This window comes from Eptatretus burgeri, unplaced genomic scaffold (assembly GCF_056783735.1).
Source record: "Eptatretus burgeri isolate ZD-2024b unplaced genomic scaffold, Ebu_testis_v1 Ebu_testis_scaffold_934, whole genome shotgun sequence".
NCBI classification, from domain to species: domain Eukaryota; kingdom Metazoa; phylum Chordata; class Myxini; order Myxiniformes; family Myxinidae; genus Eptatretus; species Eptatretus burgeri.
Window position 1 is genome coordinate 150 of NW_028222883.1, and position 24,851 is coordinate 25,000.

General features: G+C 42.2%; 1 protein-coding gene across 1 annotated transcript; it reads left to right on the top strand.

Annotated features, from left to right (window-relative positions):
- The first annotated feature begins 4,201 nt into the window (after positions 1–4,201).
- LOC147006972 (low choriolytic enzyme-like) lies at positions 4,202–20,871 on the top strand. Its single transcript, XM_085867700.1, has 10 exons — positions 4,202–4,396; positions 4,923–4,979; positions 8,003–8,045; positions 8,448–8,582; positions 10,673–10,790; positions 11,031–11,209; positions 11,525–11,612; positions 15,597–15,715; positions 20,562–20,614; positions 20,714–20,871. Exons 1-10 carry the CDS (start codon positions 4,217–4,219, stop codon positions 20,768–20,770), a joined length of 1,029 nt encoding a protein of 342 aa, XP_085723826.1. The 5' UTR covers positions 4,202–4,216; the 3' UTR covers positions 20,771–20,871.
- Positions 20,872–24,851: the final 3,980 nt, after the last annotated feature.

The window sequence follows — 24,851 nt, forward strand, 5'->3', positions numbered from 1 at the left end:
CAATTGGAAAAATACATTTTTGAGCCAAAGTAAATAAACCACAAGATTATTCTGACCATGAAACACTACTGCATGCTCATTGTGGTGTCAGCTTAGGAATTCTTGACATGGCTTCCACTTCAAAAGCACACCTATTGCTTTTATTCTACATCTTTCATCAAACATGTTTTTTTTAAATAATGGGCCTTTATAAAAATCGTTTAAAAATAGAAGGGATTGAGAACAACTCTTGAATTTTCTACCACAGTTTGCCGATGGATGTGTCTTTAAGTGAAAGAAATTTAAAAGAGCTGTGTAACTGTCAACATGGTGAACACTTGGGGTAAACCCGGGGTAAATTTGTGTCGTTGAGTCTGGAGCAAAGTTCAGACACCTATAGCACCTAAGATATTGCTCCAAAAGGTTTCAGTTTTCTTGTGTGAATGATCCAGTCACCAGATTATGTAAATTGGGCAACAAAATTCTTCATGATTAATAAACTGACTGTTGGCAGCAATTTGAAAACTCAAATTTTTTTGACTGCATGTTACAAATCATGACTTTTGAGAGTACTTATCTTAAAAAGTATTTTAAGTAGAACATTTTTTTATGTCAGATTCAGAAAGCCTCACTAATAGACAGCATTTGTGTGAATTTTCAGAACTCTGTTTGTAAAACTCTGGAATTTAGAGCCCTCAAAAAATGCTTCAGATACAAATCTGCAACTCGCGACTGCCAGAATTGAAACACCCCGAGGGTGTTTGTAGGGCCATATCTCGGACACTACTTGGAATTTTGAGCTATAACTTGGCAAACCTTCCTCATATATGTTAAGGTAGCTTTGATAATTTTTTTTCAGGAAAATCTGAGGGGGTCACCGCAGAATTTCATTTTTTGGCTGATTTGACACAGAATGACCCAAACGCGACAGACCAACATTCTTGGCAAATTTTTTTTATCAAGTAACAAACAAGCAGACAGGGGTAAAAACATAACCTCTGTCCACCTTCGGTTGCGGAAGTAATCAGATGATTCTCAGTTACAAAAGTATTTAAACCCTTTGTCCAACTCACCCTAAATCACTTCAGGAGTAAATTATTTGTTTGAAAGGTCACAAAATAGGTGTAATATGCTTCACCTGTATGTAATCAGTGGTTTAACGTAAAAAACATAAACTCCCCCACTTATGTGCGGAGTTTTATGGTGAAACTCAGTTGGTCAACCAACAAGGCAAGCATGAAGACCAAGGAGGTTTCCAAAGAAGTCAGACATAAAGTTGTTGAGACTCACCGTGAAGGGGAGGGTTATCAAAATATTTCAAAATCACTCATTATCCCTTTGAGTACGGTCAGATCCATCATTAAGAGGTGGAAGATGTATCATACCACCTCGACTCCACCCAGATCAGGTCACCCACACAAAGTCGGCAGTCAGGCAAGCAGGAAACGGGTTAGGGATATCACTGTAAATCCAATGATGACTTTGAAAGATCTGCAAGGCTCTATGTTTGAGATGGGGGTCAGTGTTCAGAAATCAACAATATCCCGTTCCCTTCACAAAACTGGCCTCAATGGACCCATTACTGAGAAAAGACTCCTCTAAAAGCTTGTATGGAGTTTGTGAAAAACCATCTTAATGATACTTGCAGGTATGTGGAGAAACGATTTGTTGTTAGACGAGGCAAAACTTGAATCTTTTTGGTCTAAATTCAAAGCGTTACGTCTGACACAAGCCTCGTACTGCACATCACCCAGTCAACACCATCCCCACTGTGAAGCATGGTGGTGGCAGTATCATGTTGTGTGGTTGGTTTTCATCAGCAGGGACTGGAAAGGTTGTCAGGATCGAAGGAACAATGAAAGGTGTAAAGTTCAGGAGAATCCTTGATGAAGACCTGCTTGAGTCAGCCATGAATCTGAAACTGGGTAGGAGATTCACATTTCAGCAGAACAATGATCCGAAGAACAAAACTAAAGCCACACTGGAGTGGCTGAATAAGAATAAAATAAATGTTCTTGAGTGGCCCAGACAAGTCCTGACTTAAACCCAATTGAACATTTATGGTGAGACATGAAGATTGCAGTCCATCGACGATCCCCATCAAACTTGGCAGAACGAGAACAATTTCCACGTGAAGAATGGGTAAATATTTCATCATCTCACTGTGTAAAGCTGGTGGAGACCTTCACACAAATACTCATAGTATTCCACAAAGTACAGTCTTTGCTTTTAAAAGATATTTCCACCAAGTACTGACCTCAGGGGATGAATACTTTTACAACCAGTGAATTTTGATTTGTACATGTTTTTTTACAGGTTTTCCTGACATGTAAACTCCTTCAAATATAACAGTGTTTAGTTTGATCTCTTCAGTTATTCATAAAAAGTTCATTTGGAGAAATAGTTTTTACATAATTCATCGAAATGTGGCATTATTGGGAGTCGGCACTGTATCTGTACGCACACATATAACACTCATTTAACACACATCTTCACTCACAAAACATACATTTCCACTCCATATAACTCTCACATAACATACATCTACACTCACACAACATACATTTCCACTACATATAACTCTCACACAACACACATCTACACTCACACAACATACTTCTCCACTCATGTAACATACATCTTCACTCACACAACACACATCTTCACTCACAAAACATACTTTTCCACTCCATATAACTCTCACACAACATACATCTTCACTCACATAACATACATCTTCACTCACATAACATACATCTCCACTCATATAACACACATCTTCACTCACATAACATACATCTCCACTCATATAACACACATCTTCACTCACACAACATACTTCTCCACTCATGTAACATACATCTTCACTCACACAACACACATCTTCACTCACAAAACATACATTTCCACTCCATATAACTCTCACAAAACACACATCTTCACTCACATAACATACATCTTCACTCACATAACATACATCTTCACTCACAACACTCATATAACATACATCTTCACTCATATAACAGACATCTTCACTCACATAACATACATCTCCACTCATATAACACACATCTTCACCCACACAACACACATCTTCACTCACAAAACATACTTTTCCACTCCATATAACTCTCACACAACATACATCTTCACTCACATAACATACATCTCCACTCATATAACACACATCTTCACTCACACAACATACATCTTCACTCACATAACATACATCTCCACTCACATAACACACATCTTCACTCACATGACATACATCTCCACTCACATAACATACATCTACACTCACACAACACACATCTACACTCACAAAACATACTTTTCCACTCCATGTAACTCTCACACAACATACATCTTCACTCACATAACACACATCTGCACTTGCATATAACATACTTTTCCACGGAATATAACACTTATATAACATACATGTCCACTCCACGTAACATACATGTCCACTTCGTATAAAACTCATGCAACAATCGTCCTCACTCGTGGCCAGTGTGGTTAGGCCTTAGTCACATTTGCTCTACGGCGAGGATATGGCGGCCGTACGCCCTCTGAATTGACAGAAATGTGCGGTGGCTGCAGAGTTTCTGCGGTGGCCTTAGGGTGGCCCTACGCCGTATGGCTATATTTTACAGGTCGTAAGGTCGCCGTGGAATTATAGCGCGGAATTATAACTTTTTTCATTTCTACGTTTGCCGTAGCAATTCGACAAGCCGAAACAAAAGAACTGTTAAAAAGAAAAGAAAAAAAAGAACTCACTCGTTACCGTCCGTCTGGCCGCACCTTCGCCTTAGGACCCCCCTGCGGTCCCCCCCTGCGGTCCCCCTGCGGGCACCTTGCGTCTGCCTTGAAAATTCTATGGCCGCCACAGGAACGCCCTAAGGTCACCGTGTGACATCAAATCAAAGACCGTACGGCACCCCCACGTTTTCGGTCTCCACAATTTATAAATACGCCGTGCGGCGACCCGAAAAATAAAAACATATGTGACTGCTGCATTGTGTGACTGTGGAAATACTGCGGCCGACTTATAATTGCTAGTGGCCGTAGATTTTGGAGACCCCACGGCCGCCGTGGCAAATGTGACCTAAGCCTTAGTAACAGGTATCTTGTTGTACTACATCAAAGTTAACGATTAAACATTATCATCTTCATCATTGTAGTTTACCCATCACATGTTCAATCGGCACCTTATTCGTGTTTACATCACGTGATGATACAGAGTGATTATCTGTTTCATTCTTTGTCTGCAGAAGCCATTTCTGTGCTGATTCGAACCCTCAACAAGAAGGCTTATAAAGGGTACGTCCCACTGGAGAACATCTTGTACTCAACACAAGGACTCACGGAAACACTGGCCCTGATATCAGCCGCCTGTACCACACGGAGCAAGGTGAGTCTGATTTACCTGCATCATACGGAGCAAGGTGAGTCTGATTTACCTGTACTACACGCATCACAGGAAGGAGAATGTGATTTACCTGTACAACAGGTAAACAGGTAAATCATATTCTGATGGAGAACGATGAGTTTAATTTACCTGTACCACGTGGAGCAGTGTGAGTTTAATTTACTTGTACCACATGGAGCAGTGTGAGTTTGATTTACCTGTACCACACACCCATTCAAGGTTGAGGAAGTTATTTTATAAAAATCCCATCAACAGTCTCGAGACGAATATAAAATGAATGAAATATTAATCTCTGAGGATTTCACAAAATTATTTAATTATCTTTTCTTTTTATTGTTTTCCTGTTGTTTGTTTGTATTTCCTATTTTGTGTAAACTTTCCCTTCTTCTAAAGTCTAACATGTCCCTGATTGATCGATTGGTGTAAATTTTAATTTTATATAAATTCATTTATTGACACTGAATGATTAAAGAGAAGGATTAACGTTGTGGCTCATTCTCTGTATCAGATTCTTGAAGCATCAGCGATTCCCATCGACGAAGCCTTAAAGAACGTTGAGACCGAGGTAAAGATCACGTGTCAATGATTCAATACAGAGTATAAACTTTACCCCATAAAACACACCCTAACCCCACTCACCTCTTACCCCATTATACCCAACATAACCCACACTCACCTCTCACCCCATTATACCCAACATAACCCACACTCGCCTCTCACCCCATTATACCCACCCTCACCCACACTCACCTCTTACCCCATTATACCCATCATAACCCACACTCACCTCTTACCCCATTATACCCACTCTTATCCCATAAAACACACCCTAACCCCAACTCACCTCTGTCCCCATGATACCCACCCTCACCCACACTCACCTCTTTCCACATTATACCCATCCTCACCCACACTCATCTCTTTCCATATTTTACCCACAATTACCTGCACTCACCTCTTGCCCCATTATACCCACCTTTACCCGCACTCACCTCTTGCCCCATTATACCAACCATAAACCCCACTCATCTCTTACCCCATTTTTCCCACCCTCACCCCCACTCACCTCTTACGGTCTTACCCCATTATACCCACCCTTACCCACACTCACCTTTTACCCCATTATACCCACTCTTACCCGCACTTACCTCTGACCCCATTATACCGACCATAAACTCCACTCACCTCTTACCCCATTATACTGACCCATAACCCCCACTCACCTCTTACCCCATTATACCAACCCTTACCCCCACTCACCTCTTACCCCATTATACCCACTATAACCTCCACTCACCTCTTACCCTATTATACCCGCCATAACCAACACTGACCTCTAACCCCATTATATCCACTCTTACCCCATAAAAGACACCCTAGCCCACTCGCCTCTTGCCCGACATGACCCCAACTCACCTCCTTCCCCATTAGACCCACCCTTACCCACACTCACCTCTTACCCCATTATACCCACCGTTACTTGAACTCACCTCTTACCACATTATACCGACCATAACCCCCACTCCCCTCTTTCCCCATTTTCCTGACCATAACCCCCACTCACCTCTTACCCCATTATACCGACCATAACCCACATTCACCTCTTACCCCGTTATACCCATCCTCACCCCCACTCACCTCTTACCACATTATGCCGACCATAACCCCCACCCACCTCTTTCCCCATTTTCCTCACTATAACCCCCACTCACTTCTTACCCCATTATACCGACCATAACCCACATTCACCTCTTACCCCGTTATACCCATCCTCACCCCCACTCACCTCTTACCCCATTATACCGACCATAACCCACATTCGTCTCTTACCCCGTTATACACTTCCTCACCCCCACTCATCTCTTTCCCCATTATACCCTCCCTAAACTCACACTCACTTCTTACCCTATGGTACCCACACTCACCTCTTACCCCATTATACCAACCATAACCCCCACTTACCTCTTACGCCATTATACCCACCCTTACCGCATTCACCTTTTACCCCATTATATCCATCTTAAACCCCCTCCCCTCTTTCACCCTTCACCCCTTCCTTACTCCCTTTTCCTGCTTTCCCCATATTGGTCTCTCGGTAGTGTTATTGAAATATAACAATAATATGATGAACATCGTAATAATATTGTCGCAGGTCTGGCAGTTAAGGTTCATCCCTCGACACAAATTGTAGTGGAGGGCACTTAACCCCAGCCAGCCCGGATAGCCCAGCAGTTCTCCCGTGGAGGCGGACACGTTGGTCCTCCGAGATTACAACGCTCGTGTGAGGGGCAGGGCGCAGCACTGGCGGAGCGACAGGGGCACATATGTATGCACAGGGGGGTTGAAAGTCGAACCGCACGACAAATACACGGACACAGCAACTTAAAATAAATGTGGGGATTTAATGATCATATAAATATTTACAAGGATAATTCAAAAATGTAGTCAGAATAACGTGAAGTAAATTAAACTTAAGTCGAGGCACCTCCACACATGGACTTAAATACAGACGAGGGGAAACGAAGGTAAAGCAAATCCTCGCTTTATTCTGGCACTTAGCTTGGTCCATAGATGGTCTTTATGAAACTTCGAATTGAGGCGCTTCGTCCTGCATGTGTAGACGTACCAAAAACTGGTGCCAAGCCACTCTCTCGGAGCGGGAAACGTATGTCAGGCAATTTGTGAGGCGATATTTGTGAGGCAGAATGGCGCCGTCTATTGGGTGATATACTCTAGACTTTGAGGTCGGTCTCTCACAACCCAACCAAGAGCCAATGGCCAGCATCTTGCTCCATCACGTGAGCCAATTCACCTTCACACGAACATGAGAATCGCACTGTCTTCCTCATGCGTCGAAGGAAAGCCATTTCGTCATGCTGAGAGGAGAGCAAAGCGAGATCCTCCATCCCAGTCACGTTCCTCTCGACTGCGTGCGTCCCTCACACCGAACTCGTGTGTCCCTCACACTGAACTTGTGTGTTCGCTCCCGATCTCTCTTCAACCTCACACCAAACAACCATCCACCTCCGGGGTATGGCTTGCTCTTGCTGGCACGAAACCCGGAAAGGTTTGACCTCTGCCTGCTCGGCACACCTGGCTTGCTTGTGGTTATGGTTGTTGTTGGTATAAAAATGCAACTCCTTCATGGTTGGCTTGTAAATAGGAATCGGTCACAGGGGGCAATCACATACTGGGGAAAATTGTCCTTAATCCTTATTTAATTAACACCGCACCACCCCTCCCCCCCCATGTTGTGACACGTAACTTCTGAAACTCACAGTTTCCCCACTTAATTTATCTCAAGATGTCTCCAACATGTCCACGGACCAAACAATTCGATTCAATCCTAACTTTCCTATGAAATTCCTCCATCTACCCCCACAACCACAACAATATTATTTAATTTATCACACTGATCGATTATCCCATTGTTGTGATCGTCTTGTGAACCTCTTACAATGTGACGTCACCAAATAAATACGACTCATGTATCATGGACCTGAACAAGGAAACCGTTTCTATTTTTACTAAATCGATAATTTTCATTCACTTTTTACAAATCATGATCTGAGGTTCATTCATTTACAGGTAAAGGAGACTCTTGGTATCGATGGACCAAAGAAGGAACCAGGTGAGTCTGATAACGAGTCTTTATCTTCACTTACCTCATATTTTTTGTGTTTTTTGTCACAAATTATTCTTCATAAAATAAATATTTAATGTGAAACAACATTTTAATCAAATTATAAACTAATTCGTTTGTTTATATTCCCAGGTTTTGGGAACAAGGTTTGAATGATTTATCATATCATTCATCCTGATTCCATATTCTTCTTCATATTTAATTTAACCAGTGAAACCTAAACCTTTTCGTCGTCAATTTCTTACCCCACCTCCCCCTCACTTACCATCATTTACCTCCATTTCCTCCTTCCTTTACCCCATCTCCCTCTCTTACCCACACCCCTTCCCTGACCCCCACTTCCCCCTACCCACCACCTTCCACCTCCCTTCTCTTGGCCACACCTCCCAGATCCCCCAACCCCCAAACCATATGAACTCGAGTTCGGAGACATTGCTGTGAGCCGTGGACAGAGGGACGTGCAGATCTGGCCCATGGCTGGAGATGGGAAGATATACGTGCCCTACATGGTCTCTTCTGGCTTCGGTAAAACACTTATCGAGTAAAATCAAACCACCTGTAACTTATTATCCTCTCTGAGTTTGTTCCACCTGTCTCATTCCCCATTTGACAAAATAACGGACAAGTGAAGGACATTGTGTCCATTCCTGCCAATGTTGTATCTCCTTCAATGCCATCAAAACTCTTTTAAACACCAACATTGATTAAAACACACAAACATCATGGGACATCACTCCAAGATCATTTGGACTGGGGTTGTGATGCGAAACTCTTTGAGTGATTAATGATGATAATTTATTTGTTTCATTCGAATATGGATCACATTGGTTTACAGAAAGATGGGATTGATTTATGATGTAAAGTTTTTGGATATTGTTTCGGTTCTGGTTTCGCTCCGACAGGAAACTGCTTGAACTCCTCCCAACCTCTGGTCCTGCAGGCCGAAGTGCTGCAGATAACTCTCTGACCCGGCGGGTTGTGAAGCAACCATGAACGTCAATGAGACGGCCAAATCCCCCAGTGTTCCTCCATCTAACACCGTTTACCTGTGGGTGATGTGGCCGAACTAACCGAGGCTCACGCCCTCAGAGCATACTCAGATTACCGCTGAGCAGAACACAGAGCGCAGCGCTGGCTATTTAATGGAGCAAAACAGTTGAGGTGAAACTTCCCGGCTATTGCTAATGCAGACTGTGTGTGACTAATCGGGAAAAGACACCACCAGCATATTAGAAGAAAACATGTTCGGGTTTATTTATATTGTGGGAACACCGGGGAGTTCGTGTGGCACGAATATTCTGGAAAGGTCTTCCTGATAAGAAATAGCAAAACACATTATGCAGTTTGTTTATGAAGGTGCCACATGTATACAATGGGGGGAATTCATATGGCATGTGTCAGATGTTCACAAGTCACCTGAGCCAAGTAAAGTCAAGTGTCTCCCCTCTGGGCTGGTGCTCCTGCCTCCCACCTTTCTCAGCTTCATGCTGTGGCAAACCAAGGCATTTAGGATCATTGGTATCTCCGCGATAAGGCTGTCTTTGGGCCTCTCACTCTCTCACCACAGGGAGGTCGGTGGTCTTTCTGTCTTCTACCATCTCCTTTCCGGTCTCGATCCCCCTCCCCCACCTGCTCTGTCTGCGATTTGTCCCCACAATATTTCTGCAAGGCGCTCAAGGTCCACCAACAAAACCCCTTCTGGTAAAACCACCAAAATCACGAATCAATGCTCACCATCACTCTTTCATTCCTCTTTTTTCCCACCTTTGGAATAAACTCCCACAGTCTGTTCAATCCCATTCTTCCCTCCAGGCCTTCAAAACAGCTGTCACCACCACCTCTTATATTCCCCCATCAAAAACCTCGATCTTTTCTTCCCCCATTAATCCACTCCAAACTCACCTCCTTCAAATTCCCTGCTTTCCTTCCTGAAATTCCCTGTAATGTTAATCTTGTATATCCTGTGTTCCCCGCCCCATCCCTCTCCCTTCCACAGATCCCCGAATGTCTCTGTTCCCCACTCTTTTGTCCTTCCCCCTCCCGCCCCTCTTGTCTCATGCCCCCCCCGGGTTTCTGCAGGGTGCACGCGGTACAACATTGACTCCCTACAAGTGAAACTTCCAAAATCTAGAATCACTGCTCACCTCCACACATCCTCTTTTTTCCTGCCTTTGGAACAAACTTACACATTCTCTTCAATCTTCACTCTTCCCTCCAGATGTTCAGGACAGCTGTTCACCACCATCTCAGATCATGACTTTCCCATCCAAAACCATGATCTTTTCCAGAGGGGTAACCCCTCCCACCCCGTACCCTCCCACCCCGTACCCTCTCCCCCCCCATACCCAGGCCCACCTCATTCTACATTTCTAGCTTTTCCTTCCTGAGTGTTTTCTTCTGTATCCATTTGTTCTGTTGCGTCCTGATCCGTTCAGTGTTCCAACTCTTTCATGAGCCTCGACTATGTACATAAACTCTTTTTTTTTCAAAGCCTGTATCCTCTGTGATCAATGACATGGGAGTACCCTCTGGTGGGAAGGATCCTAAGACATTTCCTGCGTTTGTTGTGTTTTTTCATATCTCTCTTCAATTCAGCTCTGTTTATCTCACACCAGGAGTGAAGGACTTCACCTCCATCCAGGAAGCAGTGAACGAGTTTACAGGGAAGACGTGCGTGCGCTTCATTCCACGAATGGACGAGAAGGATTTCATCAACATCCAGGCCTTGGGCGAGTGAGTGCAACAGGAAGAGCAGAGTGCAGGGATATGGGACATCTTTATACCTGAATAGCAGGTTCTTAGGTTTCAAATGAGATCATGATCTTGGAGGGTTTTGGTTCTAACCTCATGTTTACCTCCTTTTCCTCATCGCTTCAACATCTTCACTTTTATATTTATTCGGGTAACTCTCCAGCTGCAGTTGAAGTTCAGGTATTGTGCATCCTCGATGAATGTTTTTCCTTCTTTTTGAAGATCCTGGTCATTTATGGGACGTCGTGGTGGAGCCCAGAGTCTCTCCCTCTCTGAGCCGGGTGCCGTACAGAAGGGCACGGTGCTGCACGAGTTCATGCACGCGTTGGGGTTCCACCACGAGCACTGTCGGCCCGACCGGGACCAGCACATCCAGGTGTTGGAAGAGAACATCCAGGAAGGTGAGAGAAGAAGAGGCGTTTGGTTGTGAATTATTTAGAGTTTTGCAGCAACCACTGTTGTTGATATTTTTCGTGATTCCAAACATTTTCACCATAATTCAGGAACATCCCTGATTTGTCCCCTTGGTGCTTCGTTCAATCCATTGAGCATTGCTGTGACATCACACACACACACAACAGTAGCTTTACATTTTAATTTAATTCTACAAAACCATTTGTAAAATATTCCTTTATTTATCACATTCTTCATGAACATTAATCATTACTTTAATATTTTTGTAAAATGAAAACGATTTCCTGAAAACTGTTTTGTAGAACATCGTCACAACTTCAGGAAGCTCAAGTCAGAAGAAAAGATCTTTGGCCTTCCCTATGATTATGACTCCATCATGCACTACAGCATGTGAGGTTCTCTTCTTGGTCGTTATACAGATTCTTCTTCCTCTTCTCATATCATCTGCTCACAGCACTTTGATTATAATTTCCAATTAGAGATGTATTTATCCTTCACTAACATTCGAGGTAAACAAATGGAAAGTTCAATCCATATCTTGTTTTCTTGAAATAGGTGACATCTGTACGTGTGTGTGTGTGTGTGTGTGTGTGTGTGTGTGTGTGTGTGTGTGTGTCCTCCATAACTCTTAAACCATGTAAACCATGTAACCTCGCTGCCTGAAACTTTGCACGCACACAAAGGGAACTAAAAGGAAGTGCATGAGTGAAAACTGCATGTTTGGATTAATTAAAACATCCCCTTTGAAGATAATTAACGGCCATATTTTATTATCAGGCACATCATCGGCCAGCTGGCTCTCAGGGGTCTTCAGGCACATCCTGGGTTCCTCGCTCGGGTCTGAAGCTGCCATGTTTTTTGGCCTCCTCAACCATGCCTTGACTTGGAACACGCCGCAACGATTTTCTGACGATATTTTTTTTTACAGTTTCCTCACTCATATTATCCAATCCCTGTTCATCATAGTTACAAATCACTGGATACATTGCAATGCTCATAAACACCGGGAGACGCCAGCGTTTGTGGCTTTATTTCATTTCCACACATGTCATTACCTCGAGAATCTGTTAAACTAAGTCAAATTACAAAATTCACTTCAGAAATGAACTTAGCAGCAGTTCTTATGCTAAAAAGTGTTAATTTATCCAATTCGGACATTGTTTGGGAGTTACCAGGTGTATCGTTTTATCGACGGCATTTGGTAATCACTTGCTAAGCCAGGTGTTCTGTTGGAGTGCTTCCTTGAGTGCTTAAACCACTTGCCGGACGTCCCACAGTAGATCGCGGTACAGTTCATGTCACTCGTGTGATTGTGTTTGGTGAAAGCCTCGCCTTCTCATTCGGTCATGTGATTCATGTTCTGAATTATTTATACTTTTGTTACCTCCACCACCGAATGTGAAGGAGGTTATGTTTTCACCCCTTTCTGTCTGTTTGTTTGTTTGTGTGCAGGATATCTCCAAAAGTTGCGGATAGATTCAGATGAAATTTTGTGGACAGGTTGGGTGTCTGACAAGGACGAACTGATTCGATTTTGGTGAAGATCTGGTCTCAGATCCGGCAACGAGAATTTTTAAGTAATTCTTCACCATTGAGAGATCGGACAAAACCGATATATAGCACAATATCTCAAAAAGTTGTCGACGGATTCGGATAAAACTTGGTGGACACATTGTGTGTGTGAAAAGGAAGAATAGATTCAATTTTGGAGATTATCCGAATCCGGATCTGGATGCAAGAATTATTTAATCTTTAAAGTGATTCTTCACCATTGAGAGATAGGGCCAAAAACGATATAATACTGTAGAGCATGATATGTCAAAAATGTATTGGGCTCGATATGTTCTCATGGATCAGGCATTATGTGGCGGAGGTATGTGCTCTACCGAGTGCCCTTCTAGTCTTTTTTTAATGTTATTATGTCCTTTAAATTTTGGTCAGGAACGCATCACTTCCATGTGACATTGTTGTTATGGGAAAAATAAATTTCATTTACACTTTTTGCACAACACTCGACTTTGTGGGAAACATTGTGAGCATTCAGCGAGGATTCCTGGTATAGTAGACTTGCAAATGTACCTGACATTGCTCGGCAACACCGGGTTCCTCTTCCCACCCCTTTCCCTGCCTCCTCTCACCCCACCCTCTCCCTCTGGACCCCCACCCCTTCCCCGTGACAGGTGGTGACTTGTGTGTTTATAAGTTATGAATTGTGAGAAAATGACTGTTTAAAACCCAAAGTAGGGTGTATCGTGGTAAAAAAGGTGATCCTATAAAGTTTTGTCACGATTAACCTTGGGAGCTCAGAGGAATAGCACCACAAACAAACCTTTCATCCACTTTTGTATGGAAGATTTTATACCATTTGGTGGAACAAAAGTATTAAATTAAAGTCGATGATGTTATACGCAATGACGCCTTTTTGAAAATCACTCGCAGAGCCTCCCTGTCGCTCCACTGATGGATCAATTAGTCGTCTTGGAAAGGAGTGAGTGAGAGTGAGAAGGATTTAGAAAGGAAGACAAATTTACCCGTGCATAGAGTGCTATCCTCACATCCTGCTCCACCCACTTTGCAACCCCCTCCCCCCACACACACCTCCCGTTCGTTCTGATGTCTCTTCCCGCGAGAAATCTCTCACAGGCCTGTCGGTTTTTATTTTCTTGCCAAAACGAAGTTTTTGCAAGATATGTTAGTCAGCTTGTATGTTATTTTTATTTTTTTGTTTGTTTGTTTGTTTGTCTGTAATCACGTATAAAAATTCTGCAGAGCACAGTTATCATTGGAAATTTTTGTAACTTCGCATATCAGAGGCCTATAGAGGTCCCTTTCAGCGCACAAAATTTTGAAGGTCAAGGTCAAAGGTCAAGGTCACTTTGTCACAAATCAGGGGAGTCGACGAAACCCTTATTTTTTGAGTAATTTTGATCGGATCGTCTTCAAACTTCATGGGAATATAGTTCATGGTCTGGTGCTCAGCTGATTAATTTTTGGTGGCGATTGGCCTTGACCTTCATGGTTAGCGCCTCAGGTCAAACATATTTGACCCCAAGGTCAAATTTTCAAGTTTTAGGAACCATATCGTGTAGTGGAACACCTCGATGAGTGTTTTCTAGATATGTCAAGCTTGAGACATTATGACGTCATTTGGTGACGTTATGAGACAAACGCATATTTTTCATTGTTACTCTGGAGAACGATTCTCATCGGAATCTCTCGTAGGCAGATATTCCTCAAGGAGTCGCTCCTGGTGGATAGCAGCTCTGTTCACCTCAGTGTGACCTTAAAGAAGTCACACGTGGTCACCTTTTGGCAACATACGGGTCACCCTGCAGGTGACATTGGTTTATTTATTTATTTATTTGGGTGGGGGGGGGAGAAGGGAAGGAGGACAAATTTACCATTACGGAGAGTGCTTTAACCTCAGCGTTGCCCAGGTAAAAAAGGAAATTGTAATACCTTCTGCCACCACATCCAGGTGCTGCTGCATGGTACACATTTATGTGGAGAATTTATTCCCCCCCACACCCCAGCATGAGGTCATGGCCACATCGCGTATGCTACACCCCACTCCTCCCCCCCCCCCCAAAAAACAGACACACACAAAGTTGTATTTGTACCCCGATTATTGAGTTTGCAACTTAAAAGATGTGGCCATGCATCAGGAACAAAGAAATTTGCCACAGAGAGGGAGAGAGGGGGTGGTGGGAGAGTGAGAGAGAGAGAGAGAGGGGGGAGGGAGAGGTGGCGGGAGAGGGGGAGAGTGGGGGGGTGGGAGAGGGAGGGGGAGAGAGAGAGTGGGAAGAGAGAGGGGGAGAGAGCGAGGGAGAGATGGTGCAGCGGGAAAGGGAGGGAGGGAGAGAATGGTGTTTATATGTACTTTTTTTTTTCACCACATATATTTTATGACTTTACTGTAATGTTTGCTTCCGTTTCAGGTATGGAAAAAAATAAAATATCACTGCTTGATGACATCATATGCAGCAATGCCTTTTGTTACAAACATGGCACAGAAGCCAAATCATCTCACCCGTTAACAAAAACAAATCATATTAAAGAGTTTGATGGAACAATCTGAATCGCCCTTAATCACCTTTTCAACCATTTTGACTTTTTTGAACTTTCATCCTCTTTTCTTCCTCCTCTTCTCCTCATCCACAACACTCCTCCACAAAGTCCAAAATGTGCTTTTTCCTTGATCTCCAAGATGATAACAATTGGAGCAGTTTAAGGATGTTTTTATTTCAATGGGAAATTATCACCCTTCTTGGTACTGATGATCGGCTGGTCTTCCCACATCAGTCTCCATGGTGACCATCCTGTTGAGCTCCATGATGATGATGCCATTGTGTTGCCTCCTCTCTCTCCCTCCAGAACGGCTTTTGCTAAGAATGAGAAGAGACCCGTGATTGTCCCGTTGGTACCAAAAGTGATTGGTCATGGAAATTCTCTGAGTAACTTGGATGTGGTTCGTATCCACAGCCTGTACAAAGGTGAGTGGTTCATTCAAAAAAAAAAAATTGGGATTGTTGAAATAAATTGCAGTTTTCACTTTCTAGTTTTATTTTATTCGTGAGTTGGTTTGGGTGCTATTTCATTGTCTGGATCTGTCTTGGTATGATCAAACGACACTGAAAGCTCCCATTGAGAACAGTATTTCAGGAGGTCCAACAGATCACAAGTTAGTTCACCTGAAGACCACATCATGTGCACATCTCAGGGTTTGGGTGTAAATTGGGGGAAATATAAAATGAGGAAATGAATAGAAGAAAACCCACCAGTCTACTTTCATACTCAAGCTCTCGACAGTTTACAATCCCTTGAAATCTCAGACTCCACCATCCATCTATCCATCCATTGGGACCATACTCTGTGCAGAGCGTTGGTGCTGGCTTAGCAGTCTCCTTGGCCATTGGGCACAATCCTGGACGGGTCGCCACTCCGACACAGGATACGAGCAAGGTGGCACTCATTTTGCACACCCTGGAAGGATGACAGACAGAGTCAACCCCACCTGGTATTAATTCAACAGTCGAGCAGGATTTGAACTCAGGATCCTGGGATCCCAAGCCCACCACCCTGACCATTAAGCCAAAACCAGGCATACTCCACCACAAACCATGAATGTATTTTCAATCTGGCCGATAAAGCTCTCCCCACAGATGAAGGAGAAAAATTACGATTGAAGTTTTTGGTTTTTTATCCCCCGCCGTGTGGCGGAAGGGGGATATTGTTTAACTCGTGAGAGATTCAGTTGAAGTTTTTTATTTTTATTTTTTTTTAACTTTATATACAAATTTGGATTTAGTACTAGTGAAGGATTCACTCTTCAAAGTGATTGACAAGGTTTTTAACTCTTTTAAGAAGTTTTTATGTGTCAGATTTGATAGAACATTCTTTTCCAAACATAAAGACTCAAGTTTTCATTGTTTTGAGAAGCAAAAGTTGAAGGATGCTGTTAATTTTATTTTTATGTTTTATTTTATACTTATGTATCTTTTTGTGGGATAATGTTTCAACAGGTTAAGGGAATTCCCATGGGTGGGAATTGCAGCCGTCTACTCGTGGATATTTTTTATTTTCTGTGAATTTTCATTCATGTAGAAACTGATGAAGGAGAAAAAAATTAGGATTAGCGAAAATATTATCTCATACACGTCGTTATATGGATTATATTTGTGTGGTTAACTGTAATATTTTTGATAGGCAGCTTCACAAGATTTATCCACATAACCTGATTGTAAACCAGAGTGGTAATGATTGTACAGTTGTTGCATATCTGGATGTGTTGGTTGGAGTTGGACAGAATGGTTTTAGTACAAGTGTGTATGATAAAGTTGATGATTTCAGTTTCCCTGTTGTCCTGTACACCTTTCCAGGTAGCAATGTACCAATTAAAATGTGTTCCAATGTCTTTTCATCTCAGCTACTGGATTTGTAAGTGTTTGATCAGTAAAGGATGATTTTGTGGAATGTGCTGAGAAGGTATTTTTCCGTCATGTAAAACAGAGGATAATTGGCTGATTGTTTGATCAGGACTTGTGAGAATGTCTTCAGACTCCATCGTCAATTTTTTTTTAAGTTTGGTTGGTTTTCATGTGAACAACTTCCTTTTGCATTGCATTTGATATAATACTAAAAATAATAAATTAATTATTTTAGTGAGGTAAATTCTTAAATTAACATTATTGATTAAACATATATATATATATATATATATATATATATATATATATATATATATATATATATAGTATTAAATAATGGAGGTATGTTGATAAAAATAAAAGAAATAAATATTATTTATAAAATACTTTGTCATCAAGAAAAAGAGCAATCAGAGATTGTGTACCCTCACTGGGACTTCTTTTGTGTGTCGTTTGTGTACTGGTGTGTTATGTAATTAATAAGAGACATAATAAGAACTTCACCTTTGTAACTGCTGGCAGTGATGGTACCAAGACGTCTCGATTTGATGCAACCCCACTTTGATCGGACACCTGACCCTGACCCATGACGTTTTAAAAATTATTATTCATTATTCATTTGAACTTAAAATGGGATTTAAATATTCAATTCAAATCAAATGGTCGACCAAATAGGTACAGTCCTGCATTGGAGTAATCAGAAGGAACCTGAACAAGCAAAAAGCAAAGATGAAGTCATTAGGAGGAAGCTGGATAGGATTTGCATGAATTCGCCCCTTTATAGGAACTTTTCCAGAGAATTACTTGGTTCCTCCAAAGAACACAAGGGTGGTGCAGCATGCACACGAGATTTTTTTTGAATGTGCCTTCTTTTCCATCATCTGGCATTTTCGACAAGCCATAGAATGTCACTTCTTTTCTATCATCTGGCATTTTCTACAAGCTATGCAATATCCCTTCTTTTCTCTCGTTTGCCACATGACACATACCACATAAAGGAGCCTTTTCTATGCTCCTGGCATTTTTCCCAACAATGGAACGGTTTCTCTGTATTACAAACAGTATTCCATGTTTCAGCCAGTTGCTTGTAGAATTAGAGCACCTGAAAAACTGATATTTTTTCCAAAGTCCACTTTTACGGTGTCCGTAATTTTTGCTCTGTCCCTAATTATGCAGCTGTGGGAAACTTTGAAATCTCAACAGGTGGCCTCCTATTCATTTTCAAAATTTCACGAGCTTTCATGTAACAGTTCATAAGTTATGAGCCGTCGCGTTTGACTATTTTACTACCGGAGTCCAAATTTTTCTATGTCCAACTTTTTGGGCTTGTTCCTATGAGCAATAACTAGCAAAAAAGCAAAAACTATGGCACAGAGGTGGAATTTATTTTGAAAGCCATTAGTGAGACGTATTGGCCGATGTTTATTCCAGGTTTCAGCTCGTTTCAATGTGTAGCCTTTGAGATGTGAGCACCACCACATTTCGAGCAGACGGACAGACTGACACCAACGTTAATTTTTGAGGATTTTTGTTAAAAACTCAATAATGCAGAGACGGACATTGCTGAAATTTGGAACATAAAACCTCGACATACAAAGGATATACTTCTGAAACTTGCGGCCGATTTCGTCCAGTAGAAGCTGATAAATGAATTTTCAGTCCCTGCATTAAAGTTGCATACAGGGATGCTTCTCGCTTCTCTTGATTCACACTTCTCTTTATTTCTGATGAATGTGTTGATGATTGAATGAGTATGTACTTTATGGATGGTGTCTCACTGTTTGAATGGGTACATAATTCGCGGATGGTGATTAATTGGTTGACTCGTTGAATGGCTACGTAATTCAGGAATGGTGGTTAATTGACTGACTGCTTGAATGGGTACATAATTTGTTGATGGTGTCTGACTATTAAATGAGTATATACTTTGTGGATGATGAATAATTGACTGACGACTTGACTTGGTACTTACTTTTGGATGATGATTAATAATTGAATTTGTTCGTGCGTACTTTATGAATAGTTTCTGACCAGTTGAATGAGTATGTAATTTGTTGATGGTTTCTGGTAAGTTGTAATATTGTACGTACTTTGTACATGATTAGTTGGCTGAGCATTCACTTTTCAATGATGACAAATTGAATGAATGAGTACGTACAATTGTCGATGACTTATTTGATGCACAAAGTAATTGATCTACCAATGCATATCCATAAATGATGGAGAGTGCTGCCCTCCGGTGGAACCAAGCAGAATTGCACGATGTTTCTGCCAGTTATTTGTGGATGATGCGTGGATCGTTGAACATGAGCAAAAACGAGCAAGAAAGCAAAAACTATGGCACTTTGGTGGAATTTATTTTGAAAGCCATTAGTGAGACGCATTGTCCGATGTTTATTCCAGGTTTCAGCGAGTTTCAATGGAGAGCCTTTGAGATATGAGTGCCAACACATTTTGAGCGGACAGACAGACAGACAGACTGAGAGACACCAACGTTGATTTCGAGGGTTTTCGTTTAAAAACTCAAGATAACGGAAACGTACATTGCTGAAATTTGGAACATATTACTTTGACTTGCAAACGATTTACTTCTGAAATTTGCAGCCAATTTCATCCAGTAGAAGCTCAGAAACAAATTTTCAGTCTCTGTATTAAAGTTGTACACAGAGAAACCGTTCCATGTGAAGGGAGGGGCACTTCGTGCTTCCCCTGATTACCTCTACCACCAAAGGTGGAGAAGGTTATGTTTTCACCCTTGTCTGTCTGTGAGAAGGATATGTCAAAATGTTGTGAACAGATTTGTACTAAATTGGGTGTATGACAAGGAGGCATTGATGAAATTTTGGTGAAGATCTGGAGAGGGATCCTGATCCGAGAATTTTCTAAGAGATTTTTCACCATTGAGAGATCGGCCCAAAACGATATGTTGTACAATATCTCAAAACGTTATGGATGGTTTCAGACTAAACTTAGTGGACAGGTTGGGTGTGTGACGAGAACAAGTTCACTCAATTTTAGTGAAGACCTGGATCCGGATCTAGAATTTTAAAATTTTCTTTAAGAGATTTTTCATCATTGAGAGATCGGGCCAAAAACGGAAAAAAAACAAAAGCATGTTTGGACGGATTTGGACGAAACTTGGTGGATGAGTTGGGCAGGTGACACGAACAAGCCATTTTTATTTTGGTTCAGGTCTGGATCAAGATCCGGCCCATCAGTGGGATACAGAACGTAAACGGTTCAGCCCGTCGGAGGTATGCGCTCCATCGAGTGGCGTTCTAGTTGATGCTGTGGAAATTAGAGGTTGTGATTGGTTTGCTGTCATCATTTAACTGAAACCACTACTTTTACTTTTTTTAATGCTCTATTTTTTTATATTTATGTTTATTTCATCTCTACCTTTTCCTTACAGCTGGTGGTGAACACAGGATGAGGAGTGTGTGGAAATCATTTTTGGATCACCTGGTAACTTCCTGAATATTTTTATATTGAATGAGGTTAACTTCTGGAATCTCCTGTTTTATAACTATTTAAAATGGTTAAACTCTCATGTTTTATCGACAGGTAAGAGAAATGACGATGTTGCATGACATGCGAACCATGACTGAAGATGCCATGTAATGAGTTTTGTAAACTTTTAAAAACAAAGAACAATTCCCCAAGAGCAGGATGGACATCAAAGTCTAAATGGAGAGGATTTGATGAACTATGATGAGACTTGATTATGTGTACAAATATACTTCTGAGGTGAATTTGATGATGTGATGCCGAGCTGCCTGGAGTTGGCTTAATAGTAAGGATGGTGGGTTTGGGATCCTCGAGCTGTCTGGAGTTGGCCTCATGGTTCGGGTGGTGGGTTTGGGATCCTAGACATGCCTGGTGTTGGCCTAATGGTTAGGATGGTGGGGTTGGGATCCTCGAGCTGTCTGGTGTTGGCTTGGGATTCCACAGCTGCCTGGCATTGGCCTAATGGTTCGGGTGGTGGGTTTGGGATCCCAGGGTCCTGAGTTCAAATCCTGCTTCGCTGTTGAATTCATACCTGGTGTGGTTGACTCAGCCTGTCATCCTTCTGAGGTTGACAAAATGAGTACCAGCTTGCTGGGGTGATTGAGCCATTTGAGTATCCTGCGTCGGAGTGGTGACCCATCCAGTCGAAGATTGTGCCCAATTGACCAAGAGACTGCTTCGGTAGCCTCGACGCTCTGTACCGAGTGTGGTTCCAATGGATGGATGGATTATCTGAGGGATCCAAGTATGGAGTAACTTTAACGTCATCTATGTGAATCCCTGGCTTGGGCATGAGCAACAGTAAACAAGGAAAAAGGACATGGGATTTCACGGAGTGGGATTTCAGATTTCTTTGCGTTTTTGTGTTTTGTGGAATGAAAGCTTTTACGGTGGCCGCAGTGCAAATCCTGCCACCAACCCCCTAATAAGAAGTAACCCAAATGCAGGAGGACATCCGCAGACACAGTTGGGCACTAGATATGGATGTCCGTCGGCTCACAAGGAGCTCCTCCGCCCTTTGACAGGTTTTGTTTTTAATCCTGCCGGGTGTCCATATCCAAACACCCTCCTCACCAAAAAACCTGGTGGGGGAGACGGTTTAGTCGCCGACAACCCGACCATGGAACAGGTTAGTACAGGTTTACATGATACCTGCAGCAAGTCACAGATCTAATCTGGCCTGACCTGACCTGACATTCAGTCGACCACCTTGGATCACATCGTGAACATAATGATGTGCATATGTTTACCGTCGTTTGTGTTTGTGCCAAGTACAAATAACATCAGTCCATATAAGTTTGAGATGTGGTTGCAGACACACACACACACACACACACACACACACACACACACACACACACACACACACACACACACACACAAGAAAACACCACACATGCATACACACACACACACACACGAAAACACCACACATGCATACACACACACACACACGCACACATAAAAACACCACACACACACACACACACACACATACACACACACACATACACACACACACACGCACACATAAAAACACCACACACACACACACACACACACACACACACACCCACACACACATGAAAACACCACACACACACATAAAAACACCACACACACACACACATAAAAACACCACACACACACACACACACACACACACACACACACACAAGAAAACACCACACATGCATACACACACACACACGCACACATAAAAACACCACACACACACACACACACGCACACATAAAAACACCGCACGCACGCACACACACACACACACACACACACACACACACACACACACACACACACACACACACACACACACACACACACACACACGTACACATAAAAACACCACACACACACACACACACACGCACACATAAAAACACCGCACGCACGCACACACACACACACACACACACACACACACACACACACACACACACACACACACACACACACACACACACACGCACGCACGCACGCACGCACACACACACACACACACACACACACACATACACACACACACACACACACACACACACACACACGGACATGAAAATCAAGACCAAATCCATAAGCCCCCATTTCTAACAAAGTCCAATGTTGCCAATAACCCAGTGGCCTGTAAAAAGATTGACCCCCTTCCAATTATACCACATTTAGATGAATTTCTGACAATGTGGAAACAACTTTTTTTAATTGACTTTTTCGTTCACAACTTAAGAGATCAAACGAAACAGTCATAGCTGAAGAAGGTTACATGTCAGGAATACCTGCAAAAAGCATGTATAAATCAAAATTCACTGGATGTGAAAAGTATTCATCATGATTTGCACCAATGACTGCTATGAGTGTTTGTGTGTTTGTCTCTACCAGCCTCGTACAGTGAGATGGTGAAATCTTTACCCATTCTCCCCATGAAAATTGCTCTCGTTCTGCCAAGTTTGAGGGGGATTGGCAATGGATTGCAATCTTCAAGTCTCACCATAAATGTTCAATTGGGTTCAAATCATGACTTTAACTGGGCCACTCAAGAACATTTATTTTATTATTACTCAGCCACTCCAGTGTGGCTTTAGCTTTGTGCTTCAGATCATTGTCCTGCTGAAATGTGAATTTCCGACCCAGTTTCAGATTCATGGCTGACTCAAGCAGGTTATGATCAAGGATTTTCCTGTACTTTGCACCGTTCATTGTCCCTTCTTATCCTGACAAGGTTGACGGTCCTTCCTGATGAAAAGCAGCCCCATAACCAGATGCTGCCACCACCATGCTTGACAGTCGGGATGGTGTTGATTGGGTAGTGTGCTGTGCTCAGCTTGTACCAGAAGTTACACTTTGAATTTAAACCAAAAAGTTCAATGTTTGTCTCCTCTGACCACAAAACGTTTCTCCACATGCCTGCAGTATCATTAAGATTCTTTTTCACAAACTCCATACAAGCTTTTAGATTCGTCTTTTTCAGGAATGGCTTCTTTCTTGTCACCTGTCCATTGAGGCCATCTTTGTGATGGGAACGGGATATTGTTGATTGATGAACACTGACCCCCATCTTAGACATTGAGCCTTGCAGATCTTTCAAAGTCATTGTTGGATTGACAGTGACATCCCGAACCAGTTTCCTCCTTGTCCAGCTGCTGAGTTTGAATGGGCGACCTGATCGGGGGAGAGTCTGGGTGTTATAATACATCTTCCACCTCTTAGTGATGGATTTCACCGCACTCAAAGGGATAATGAGTGACTTTGAAATCTTCTTGTAACCCTCTCCTGAACGGTGCTTCTCTACCACTTTATGTCTGACTTCTTTGGAAAGCTCCTTCGTCTTCATGTTTGTCTTGCTGGTTAACCAAGTGAGTTGCACCTTAAAACTCTTTAGATAATTGGAGGAGCTTAATTATTAAGTTGATCCACTGATTACATACAGGTGAAGCATATTGTACTTATTTTGTAACCTTTCAAACAAATAATTTGCTCCTGAAGTGATTTAGGGTTAATTAGGCAAAGGGTTTAAACATTTATATTCGTGAGAATCATCTGATTTTCTCTATTAATCGAACTTTTTCATATTTTATCTGCATTTTTTCGTTTTATCACTTTGGAGTAATTTGTGAAGATTCTGTTTGTTAAGTTTGATGTGAAAGCGTCATGAAATAAGCTCAGATGTCATCAAAATGTGAAAACTTTGGAGGAGCGGGAGGGGGGGGGGGGTAAATGCTTTTGTAGTCCACCGTATCTCACCGAATCGGTGACCTCGATGATGAAAAGAAAAGAATGTACACAGGTAACTTACAGGTAATTTCCAGGTAATTTTCCTGCTGAACCAATGACTGTATTTCCCTATTAATAGAAGGAAAAAATGAAATAAACAAAATATCTGTGGTTGTTACGAGGGGCGTTCAACAAGTTCATGGAATGAGATCCAATAGTGCAAGAAACTCAAACTTTTTAGGTCATCTCGTTTGAGATGACCTAATGAAACCAGTCTCGATGTCCGTCCGTCCGTACGTCCCATTTTTTTCTTCCGATTTTCTTGATATTTGGTATGTCGGTAGGGGTCGATGAGGGATGCACGACGGTATGACATTTGACCCGACTGAACGTCAACGTCAAGGTCACTCCAAAGTTGTGAAATCGTCCATTTTCAAAATCTATCTCCTCCGCCGTTTATGATCCG

Coding starts and splice junctions, on each gene's coding strand:
- LOC147006972 (XM_085867700.1), top strand. CDS start 4,217: ATGATACAGAGTGATTATCTGTTTCATTCTTTGTCTGCAGAAGCCATT. Junction 10,791..11,030: donor AACATCCAGGCCTTGGGCGA/GTGAGTGCAACA, acceptor TTCTTTTTGAAG/ATCCTGGTCATTTATGGGAC. Junction 15,716..20,561: donor TATCCACAGCCTGTACAAAG/GTGAGTGGTTCA, acceptor TTTTCCTTACAG/CTGGTGGTGAACACAGGATG.